The sequence below is a fragment of the Eurypyga helias genome, unplaced genomic scaffold (assembly GCF_000690775.1).
Source record: "Eurypyga helias isolate BGI_N326 unplaced genomic scaffold, ASM69077v1 Scaffold40357, whole genome shotgun sequence".
Classification (NCBI taxonomy): Eukaryota; Metazoa; Chordata; class Aves; order Eurypygiformes; family Eurypygidae; genus Eurypyga; species Eurypyga helias.
The window spans coordinates 1-11558 of record NW_010261786.1 but is presented as its reverse complement, the minus strand read 5'-3'; the positions used below and the strand labels follow the sequence as shown (position 1 = coordinate 11558).

Sequence of the window (11558 nt, the reverse complement as noted above, 5' to 3'; positions counted from 1 at the left end):
CCTCCGGCGGGCCTGGCTGAGGTGGCCGCAGTTGCTGGGGGTGAGGCGTTTGACATCTCCCCGAGCGTCGCTGTCGCTCGGCTCCCCTGCGAGGGGTTGTGCTTTACAGTGACCTTTGCCAAGGCTTTGTTCTGGAAGCCTGCTGTTTGCATTAGTGGCATTAAACCGGATCTGTTGGTGTCCGTGTGTCGTCGCATAATTGCGCTTGTCCTTCAGGGCCTACTCTGCTCTTCGTGAAGACCAGTGAAGGAAGGGAGGAGGGAAGAAGATTCTATGCTTGTTCGGCTTGTAGGGATCGAAAAGATTGTAACTTTTTCCAGTGGGAAGATGAGAAGGTAAGAGAGCACTGCTTAAGACGATGGTAAATATTGGGGATTTTTATCTCTATTGAACAGAAAAAATAAGAGGGACGGGGAGGGGGAACCGTGCATTCTATTCAGAAAACCTGTGGCAATTACTGGTTTGTAAACTGTGTGTTCAGCAGAGCACTTACTTGAATAATGTTCTGACACGAATATAACTTTGAAGGGAGGCTGTGTACATTTTGAGCAAAACTGGCAGTTGTTTCTGTATTGCCAAAAACACTTGGGTATTCAGTTATGATGTTTGCCAGTACTGTGCAATGCTGAACACAACAGGATAGTTCTGGTCCCAAGATGTCACTGTCTTCCATGATGAAGACAGAGACAATCTGGTGGATACAGGCGAACAATGGGATATACAAAATAATGAGATGGTGGGGATCAGCGTGATGCTCAGTAGTCTCAGAATATCTGCAGCAATTTCTCTTCATCAGCAGAACTTTGGTCAAAGTTGGGATTGATATGTATTCACGGAGAGCTTACTGAGGTTTTTGTCAGCTACATTTTGTGTTACTTTTTCTGTTTCCTAAATGAGTGTCTTGTGCTGTGGTCATTGTCCTCCGCAGGTTGGCAGGGTGGAATTTAATCAGGTTCATAAGTGTTTAATTTTTGTGCTGGTTACTACTGAGAAATTGCATAAAGAGAAAATGAGGTGGTTAATCACCTGTTTGAGTAGTTTTAAATGGTATTCCTAGTGAAATCTCATTTTTGAATGTCACTTGTATCGTGGAGTCTTTTGTTCTATTGCATTTTGCTGTCTCCCCCTTTAAGCAAATCAGTTGCATAAGTTTTGCTTGAATGTCTTGAAACTTTGTTAACTGTGAAACCCTGAAATATGTTTTGGGGGAACAGTGTACAAGGCTCGGAGCAGAGCTGTCATGCTTTTAAAATAATCACACGCAAGAGACCTGGGCAGCATTTCTACTGTCATCAGTTGTGCAGGATCAGACCATGGTTCTTCAGAGAGAATGCAGCTGCTGGCATGCATTAATGGAAACTGTATCTCTTTCTGTTCTCATCATAATCGTATTTTGAGGTTTTCCCTGAGTATTGCATGCAATAGAAGAATGAAATGTTTCTGTTTTTTGCAGTTTAAATTCACAGGGGGACATTCATGTTGTTACGCGACATGCCTCTGTGCTGCGGTCAGGCTTGTTCTTCTGAAACAACAATCCAAAGGATGTGATCATTTTTCTGTGCAGAGTAACTAAAACATGAGACCTTCGATGCACCCTGTGTTTTCTGTTCCTTTTGTAACTTTTTATATGCGTAATTTTTACAGGTGTCAGAAACTCGGCTTGTGGCCCGTGAAGAGTATAATAGAAATCATCAGCCGCCTTTTACACACAGACAGAACGTGGAAAGGTATTGTTATCTCTATTCAGTAAAAATTAAGTAGCATAAGCTTAAGTCCTCTGAATATAGAGATACTATTTCAGGATTCTTTAAAATACGAAAACATGCTGGAGGGATTTTGAAAAATAATGACTGATTGACTGCAACAGGAAAATAACCTGAAAATCCAATTTTGAACATAGTATTTTCAACCCAGGAACTGTATCCTTTCTTCTTGTTGTATGTACAGTTCTTACCTTATTGCTCATCGTGTGCTGACAACAGGTCAGTAGCAGTTTCCATTCAAAAAATTATTCCTGACTTTAGTGTGCAAAAGTAACAGGCCTCACGCTGTGAAAAGAAGCAAAAGTAATACAGGAACAAATAATCTCTTGAGTTCTGTGCGCAACGCACAGGACTGCTTGCTGGTGGTGTAAGCAGTGGTTGATATCATAGAATCATGGTTTGGTTTGGGTTGGAAGGGACCTTAAAGACCATCTAATTCCAACTCCCCTGCCATGGGCAGGGACACCTTCCCCTAGACCAGGTTGCTCAAGGCCTCATCCAGCCTGGCCTTGAACACTTCCAGGGATGGGGCCTCCACAGCTTCTCTGGGCAACCTGTTCCAGTGCTTCACCACCCTCTCTGGGAAGAGCTTCTTCCTGATATCTAATCTAAATATTAATAATATTGGGTCTCCACTCTGTAATCCAGTTATTTTATGGGGAGTCTCAATATATTTGGCCAGTGTATTATATGCTTGCTTTTTGAATATTTTTTTGTAAGTATGACTTCATTCACATTCAAATGGAGTTTTGCAGGAGCTGCTTAAGCTATGTCGCCTGTTTAAATGTCTGAACTCAGACAAAATATGAAACCCCCTTCATAGCTTCCATTTGTATCTTATAGAGTCTTTTTCAAAGTTTGTTCCCTGTTGTCTTTAAAGGTACAAGCGTTTTGTTCTGTTGCCATTATCGAAGAGGAGGTTTTGCCAGGGATGCCAGCAATTGCTATTGCCAGCTGAATGGGAAAAACACTCAGATCACCAGTTCCTCTGCGATATCTCCACTGCCCAGTTACAAAGTCCCAGTCAACTTCTGTATCCACTGGAGAATAAAAAAACAAATGCACAGTATTTATTTGCAGACAGAAGTTGCCGGTTCTTACTGGATCTAATTACTGATTTAGGATTCAGACGAGTGCTCTCTGTTGGAACACCTAGGTACGTCAGTGAGCGTTGTTACACTTCAGTATTTCTGCCTCAAAACTGTACAGCTTACTAATATTTAAGTAATCGATTCTCCCTTATCACTGTGCTTTAACTGGGTGGTATTATCCAAGCATCTAGTGAGGTCTGGCTTTGAGTTTGTAAGATGCAGGACAAGAGTGCAAATAACAAACACACTTTAAATGCCCTGCTTTGTTTTCTACAGAAGTAACGGTGAGTTTCTTTGCTTATGTTTGGGGTGTGTGTGGTGTGTGTTGTTTATGGTGATCCAGTAGGCTTCACTGACTTTTCATCTTTTAAGACTGACATATTTTTCTAATTTTGAATAGCAGCCAAGTGGAATCACCCAAATTCAGATTACTCCATTTTCTCTATCTGTTTGGTTTTAGGTTTAGTAAAGTACCAGGCATTCTTGTCTTGCAAGACAGTTTCTGAAGCCAGTGATTATGTGTTAAATTTCTTTGCTCCAATTGTACTTCAGGCTTCATGAAATGATCCAGTCAAAAGCATCGCAAGAAGAAGATTTCAGGGTTAGAAGCCTTCTGCTAGATATAGATTTCAGGTAGGTTTTGATAAACATTTATTTGTCTGAAGATTATGTACACAGATTTGTGTACTTACCACTTTAAAAGATAAATTTGTGATTATTTTCCCTTTACTGTCTCTGCATCTCTGTTCCTGCACACATACACAAATGATACCCAGTTTATAGAAAAGTAATTATATTAATAATTCACAGTTGGTATGTGTTGTCATAACCAGAACCCAATGATGTTTTTCTTAGGGTCTTGTTTTCTCTGTAAATGGTCCTTAGGACAGGCAAGTAGTTGTTTATATTTTTCTACTACTATTAAAACTTATTTTACAGATATTCACAGTTTTACACTGAGGATGAATTCTGCCACTACAACATGTTTAATCATCATTTTTTTGGTGGAGAGGTAAGGCCAAGTGTTTCTTGTGTGCATTGTAATGAAGTACATGTTGTTGATGCAGAATGTTGTAAGAAAGTCTGGTAGAAAACAACTGTCATGAGATAAAAGTGGCTTACAGTACTTGCACTCAGAGTAACAGTGCTTCTTCAGTAATTCTCTCCCACTTAATTCAAAGATGAAGTATCCTATTAAATTTATGCTAGCTAATGTTACTTACACACTGTAACTTGCTGCTTTTATTAAAATGACAATTCGGTGTGAGTTGTTGCCTTATATAGGTATTCATTAGCCCTGTTCTTGTGTTGCTACAACAGAGTTAATTGTTTTATTCTCAGCCCTTACAAGCCCAATGGATGCCACAGGACTTGTTCCCTGATACTTGAGGTGGGAGGGAAGAGGCATTTTTTCTGCTTTATTCCAGGCAACCAAGGTCAAAAAGTTAAACTTGTTGGCATAACCTGAGGTTGAATTAGTGTTGTGGTTAAAAAAAAATGCTGACTTTCTTGTTTCTTTTTAAATGTCACATTAAGTGCTCAATTTTGAGTTAATTAGGAAACCTGCAGCTGTAGTTGGACATGTATTGTAGCTTTGTATGGAGAATCACAGTGTGGTTCAATTCCAAACTTGAATTTAAACATTTATCCCAGTAGTGTTCTCGCTTACTCACTCTTTGCTCTTCCTCTGCCATTGTGAGTAAGCCACCACTGATTTGCTTGAACATGTTTATTGCAATGCCTTTCACACTGTGTAGATAATTTTCAGATTTTCTCCATTCTAAAGCCTAATTTTGAATGGGATCTTGAAAACTAAAATGAATTCTCTGGAATGAAACGGGAGGCTGCATTATAAACACTGTAGTGTTATTTCAAGGTGCGGAAAGGTGACACCTGTAATGACACTGTGTTGCAGTATATTCAAGGACTGAATTGCAGTACTTTTGAATGCGTATTGGCGTTAAAAATCTGGTTTTGGAATACGGGAGAATCTAAGTAGAAGATGAGAGAACACTACAAGATGTCAGTGAATATATAGCTTTTTACATTTCCTTTACTTAGAGTCCAGGTTGGATTGCTAAAATTGGAAAACTATTTTTATAACCAATGTGGATTGAGTCGGTTTTCAGTGGACTGAATTTTCCCATTACTTTGCTAATGCTTTACAGAATAAAACTAAAGGGCATTGATCAGTGTGTTCTGAGCCTAAACTTTGCTTTCTTGCTATGAATAACACCTTTTTCCAAGTTAAATTTAGTACCCTTAGGAAGAAGGTTATCTTAGGAAGCTTGAACTACATCTGTCCTTAATACATGAACTGAACAGGGTGCTTCTTTTCAGTGCTTCAAATCCAGCTGTTGGTTTTTTTTTTTATGCTACGCAAGAGGGAATTCACCTCCACAAGAGAAAATAACTTCCATCTTCAAAGCTGAAACTTCTAAAATAATACTTCTATTGCCAAAGAAAATATTTTTACAGTTCTTGAATCTATATTTTCTGGAAATTAACCTCGGTTTCTTACAGGCTGCACAGGAAACTTGTAGGAAATTCTTGCATCAAGACAGTGGTGAAAGAGTCATTATGGTCACTGATCCACCGTTTGGAGGTTTAGTGGAAGCACTGGCTTCTAGTTTTAAAAAGCTGATGGCAATGTGGAAGGAGACAGAAAAAGAAGGTACGTGTTACAACCAGGTAGGTGGGTTGAGCTGTAACATCACTGTAAGAAAAAGTACCTGTTTAAAATTGTTGCTGCTCAGGTAAATGTGAGCACACTCGTGTTATAATTTCTGAACACAAACCATCATGTGTCTTAGTTACCTTACTGCCAGTAAGATAACTACTTACCATGATACTTTTAGTTAAATAATAGCCCATTAACTTTTAGTTAAATAATACAAAAAAAAAATTAACAAATCTGCTCAGCAGTTGAAATGGACTTTAAAGGTAGAAAAGAATAAGCTATCAAACCAGTATCATCTCTTGCCAACCTAGACAGGTGACAATAGTTATTAGTTATGTAGAAACGTAACTAGGTCAAAACTTTCTGTCACAATGCAACAGCTTATGCTCAGCCCGACATACATACACCACTTTATGTATTCAGGACCTTTACTGCCAATTTTTCATGCTTTCCATGCCTTGTTTTTCTTTACATCTAAGTCTTTTTGTTAGTAGGTCATAACAGCCAGGAGATGCCCATGTTTTGGATATTTCCATACTTCTTTGAGAGTCGTATTCTTGAGTATTTCCCAAGCTTCAGTATGCTGGACTACCAGGTATGGCTGAACACAGTGCATTTGCTGAAGTCCCGTAGTGCGCAGCGTGAGCGGGAATACGAATGAAAGCAGACACAGTGGTAGCACTGGTCTGTAGATGGGCTGCCTTCTTGAACTTTAGTTCTGACTGCACTGGAGGCACTGCAAACCCTGTGGTGCTCATCTTGTGAACCTCAGCTTCTGCATTTGCATTAGTCAAACCTTTGATAACTTTGTCAGGCTCCCACGGTGTATCATGTCCCTTTAACTCATCTGTCATCTGTCCATTAACTCACCTTTTCTGCCAGGTTTTCAGTGTTACGAAATTTGCACTGATATCGACAGGTGCATATTGCAGAGGTGAGAGGTAACTTGAAGAGTGTTTTGTTATTCCCAGATGTTGAAATGTCAGTAGCGTGGTGGGTAGTGCCCAGCCCAGGTCAAAAAAAATGTGTCTTTCATCTTTTTAACTGCTGGGAGCAGAGTAGAATTACAGCAATGGAAATTTTTGGAAATACATTATAAATGAAGGTGTCATGATAAAGCAATAATCTGGTGTCAACTTCTCCAATACTGTGTCCGTTCTGTAAGTTGTTTAAGAAGGTATACATGAGAGACTTTTGAGAGACCAGTCACAGGCATCCATGGCGCTAAATTTTATTTTCTCATATAACAACTCTGCATAATGTCTGACATGGGTGTTCTGGAACATATTTGTATCTTGCAGAGTAGAAATTTGTGGAAGAAAATTGGAAACTCATGCTAGGCTAGACTGTGCAGTGCTGCTAGTGTTGAGAGATGAGGGGTTTTGTGATGAGTCTCTGAAGACAGTGCTGGAAAAAACAATGCTGATTGGAATTGCAACTCCATAATTATTCTGATAGGTTAAGATGCACATCAACTCTTGTACCGCACAGCCAGGTAGACCAAACAGTGTAGTTCTTTGGCGTTTTTTTTCAATGGGTTGCTCCTTTGTGGAAGACACAAGAGGATGACCGTGAGCCAACAGTGTTCCCTCGTGGCCAAGAAGGCCAATGGCATCCTGGGTTGCATTAAGAAGAGCACGGCCAGCAGGTGGAGGGAAGTTACCCTCTCCCTCTATTCTGCGCTGGTGAGGCCTCACCTGGAGTACTGTGTCCAGTTCTGGGCTCCTCAGCTCAAGAAGGACAAGGAGCTGCTGGAGAGGGTCCAGCACAGGGCCACTGAGATGATGAAGGGCCTGGAGCACCTTCCATATGAGGAAAGGCTGAGAGAGCTGGGTCTGTTTTAGCTTAGAGAAGAGGAGGCTGAGGGGGATCTTATCAATGCTTATCAATATCTAAAGGGTGGGTGTCAGGAGGATGGGGCCAGGCTCTTCTCAGTGGTGTCCAGGGACAGGACTAGGGGCAGTGGCCATAAACTGGAAATCAGAAGGTTCAACCTGAACATGAGGAAACCCTTCTTCACTGTGAGGGTGACAGAGCACTGAACAGGCTGCCCAGAGAGGGGGGGGAGTCTCCTTCCCTGGAGACCTTCGAAAGGCTCCTGCACTTGTTCCTGTGTGATCCGCTCTAGGTGATCCTGCTCTGGCAGGGGGGTTGGAGTAGATGATCTCTAGAGGGCCTTTCCAACCCCTACCACTCTGGGAATCTGTGAACAAACAACTGCAATGTTATCTCAGATATCCAGTGCAAAAGAGCAAAAAGGCATAAGTAAAATAGGATTATTGTAGCGTTGTGAGGTTATTTTTCTGAGTCGGTGGGGAGCTTAGTTTCCTGGGTCTAGCTTGATATTATGGTTGCACAAATTTAAGAATAAATGAGGCAAAATATTTGCTGTAGAATTCGTAATCTGATTTGGGTTTAGAGTCTTTAATATAAAAAAGAAAACTTCAGAAGGCACACATATAGATAATAGTTATGGAAATAGTTCTATCTGCACTTAGCATTCTGTTTAAGACTTTCTATGGTTTTATTTTTCTAGGTAGACTATGATAATCATGCACTTTATAAACATGGCAAGACAGGTCGTAGACAGTCCCCTGTCCGTATCTTCACGAACCTCACCCCAAGTATGATTGTGCTTCCTGTGGAAGAGGGCTATAGGTAAGATGTGTTAACAATCAAGTGGCTGAAAGCGTGTGTTTGTTCTTAATTAAGGCTTAAAGTCACTCAAGGACTTTGGGGTGGTGCTGTTCAGTATTGTCATGCCGAACTTTTGGATGCCAGGCTGAAAAGTACATTTCTCTGTCTCATTCTAAGGTTGCATGTTTTATAAACGATGTGTAGGAGAGCTGGGCACCTAAACCAAGGTTTACATTTTCCAGTATGGAATGATGAGATTCCTCAGTCTGTAGGAAATGTGTATGCGTATGAGAGACAGAGATTTACAGCTATCCCTGATAATCAGCTTGGATAAGGCAGTAGCTAATAAAATGCACACTAAGAGAAGTCTCAAGGACAGAGGAATGGATCTAGTTTGATTTACTGCTGATAAGTGTTGCTAATTTGAATTCAAGCACCCGAATTTTACTATTTGGATGTACTGTGTCTAAATGATTATGAGGCTGTGGGCCCAAGTGGTGATATTATGCATGAAAAGCATGATCTTTGATTTAGTGGTTTTGCAATCCATATCTTTATTGTTGAGCTTGTTTAAAATTAATTTATATTGCTTCTTGATAAATAACGGGCAAATACATTTATCTATTTTTTTCCCAGGTTTTGCACTATATGTCAGCGGTATGTTAGTTCAGGTAACCAGCACTGTGAGATATGCAATTCATGTACGTCAAAAGTAAGTATTTGGACTTCTTTCTGGATAGAAGTTTTAGCGGTAGTCAAATAATAACTTCCATAATTTTTGCTCTGGTAAAAACCTGTTCCCATATTGATTTCCTTGGGAAACTCCAGGCAGTTTGGTTTTGTAGACTTATTATTAACTTCACATGACATAATTCGTAATCCACGGGGAATTAGTTTCTGTTTCCCCAATTCCTTTGCGTTGGAAAGAGGACAGGAAATGTTTGCTACATGCCACTTACACCGTGCTGTATTCATCAGCAGCTTGTTGACACATTTCTTCCTACGTTTCGGAAGTTGTAGAAGTTGCCAGCTTCAAAGTGCAGCCGTTCTGCTGTGGTTGGCACATGTTCTCCGGACTGTTGTTTTTAAGTTACAGTCCTTCCTGCAGAGGACCTGCTTCTGTAAATGATGGGGGGCCATACATCAGTAGTTCAGTTTCAAGATAGAAACAGCGTTTTTTGAAAACAAACACAAACAAACAATGCATTTATTCGTCTTTTGTAGGATGGTAGACGATGGAAACATTGTGTTCTTTGCAAAAAATGTGTAAAACCCTGTAAGTACAGAAGAATACTTATCTCAATAAAGCTATACTTACTGTTTAAGCTATAGTCCCAACAAACTGAGATGACAAACCAGAAGAGAAAATACTTCGTAAAAGAAATAAAATGTAATCATTCAGAAGACAAAGGGTAAAGGAAAAATCTCAGTTTCGCACAAGTTGCCATTCGATAACTTAGGTATGTTTGCACTCTGTGGAAACTTGATAAATTCTTGTCAAGGCATGCTAAATCCCATTTATATTTGTCACGGGAAAACTTAAGTATTTTGTTTTGTCATATAAGTGTTTCCTTATTTTGTAAACTCTTTCATTAGGATTTTATAAACGCATAGGCACTTAATGAAACGTTTGTGAGGGCACAATCAGGTTACGTTTCCTACACAAAATGCAGTTGTACTTTGTGTTTCATTAGCTGAAGCAATAATTTCTGTTACCAATACAGAAATTGCAATTCCTAAGTCCATTTTAACATCTGGACTATTTTTCATGTTAAGAGCACATACAGGGTAATAGTTCTAGTGGCAAAATAATTCAGTTACATTGGAATAGTTCCCCAGTGTATCTAATGAAGAGGTACCTGGCTGCCTTATGACATGTGATAAGGGACCAGAAGCTGACTACGTCCATCTGTCAAACTCAAACAAAATTTAAAACCTGGTAATACAGCCTCTATGTAAAGCTCAGTTTCAGAATGATATTCTGAACCTTCTCGAGGTCTTAAATCATGTTACTCATTTTGCAGCTTGGTTTCACTGTAACAGTTGCAACTGCTGCGCTCTTCAAAGCCACACTTGTCAGAAGACTGACGCTGGCTGTTTCGTGTGTGGCAAGGCCGGTCACAAGCGCAGTACCTGTCCCAGTCTCTCCCGCGCCAGAGCAGCTTGCCAGTAAGTGTGATACTGCAGTAATATAATACGGAGTAATGTTCAGATGGGATGAGATCTTATTTCATGGAAATGAGTTAGAAAGAGATGCTTTTTGGCTTTGGGTGCTCATGTCATCTTTTGCTGTTGTCCACTTGCCATATTGCTGGGGAGTATGTGCTGAAGGAGGATATGATAAAAAGCAGGCAGGTCACTTGCTCTGTGGCAGTACTTCTGAGTTCATATATGTACATAGGCAGATTATTTAAAATACAGAACTATGTTCTCATTTTGTTCTAATCTGTATGTTCCTTTCTTGCTTTACAGACCTGACAAAAAGCGAAAGCAGAAAACTCTGAAGAGGGTAAAGATGGGGATCTGTAAAGGATCAGCTGTGAAGCAAGTTGTATTCTCTAGGAAGAAAGTAAAGAATAAGAAAAAAAAGATGTGACTTTGCTTGCTGATACATCATTATTAATCTTTTTTTTTAATGGCCAGCCTTTGATTCCATTTTCTAAAAATGTTAATATTGCCATTCAAAATAAAAACCTGATTGAATTAAAAGCGACAGTTCTTTTATTCTACATCACTACAGGCACAAAAAAAAGGCTAAGTGAACCACATGCTCTCCCATGTATTTGCCTCACGTAACCATATTTTGTGTTTAGGATTAGCTGTGTGTCTGATTTGGTGGGAGTCTGAAGTTAAGGGAGGAGCGCTGCTGAGAGGCGAGGTATCGGGGGGTGCTGTGGTTTTGTGGTAGGTGTTGGGGGACGTGGGGCAAGGTGGGCAATGAGTTTTGGTGATGGGAAGGCACAAACTCTTGACAATCCAAACTGATAAGTTCCAGTCGCAGTATGGGTTTGGGATTTTTTTTGGTTTTCTCTCCAAATGGAAAAAAGCCTAGGAACAACAAAAAAAAAAGACACTTTAGAAGCTTAGTAAGTGGAAAAAAGTGGCCTCGTAAGTATGCTTAAATTTATTTTTAAACTACATCTGTGAGTTAAATTAAAGAGTCATTGAAACCCATGGTTTGGATTGGCAGTGCTGGGCCGTACTGGGAAGATGGGAACTGGGCATCGGTGCAGCGTGTTCTTGGGTGTAAGCTTGAGCAGTACGGAGGTTTGTCGGCAGCAGGAGGGGATGACCCGCCCGGATCCTTACACTGAAGTTAAGGCAGCGCAGGGGCGGCCCGTGCGCATGGCGGCGCGGCACAGGGCGGACAGGGCCTGGCCCGCCTCC

General features: G+C 40.4%; 1 protein-coding gene across 1 annotated transcript; it reads left to right on the top strand.

Annotated features, from left to right (window-relative positions):
• Nucleotides 1-173: 173 nt before the first annotated feature.
• ZCCHC4 (zinc finger, CCHC domain containing 4) lies at nucleotides 174-10680 on the top strand (the record flags this gene model as incomplete). The annotated part of the gene is made up of 12 exons (XM_010155497.1): nucleotides 174-335; nucleotides 1645-1727; nucleotides 2644-2919; nucleotides 3407-3487; nucleotides 3794-3866; nucleotides 5378-5528; nucleotides 6029-6129; nucleotides 8071-8192; nucleotides 8808-8883; nucleotides 9396-9447; nucleotides 10196-10340; nucleotides 10644-10680. Coding segments are annotated over 12 exons (1359 nt in total), but the record flags the coding sequence as incomplete, so codon positions are not given.
• Nucleotides 10681-11558: the final 878 nt, after the last annotated feature.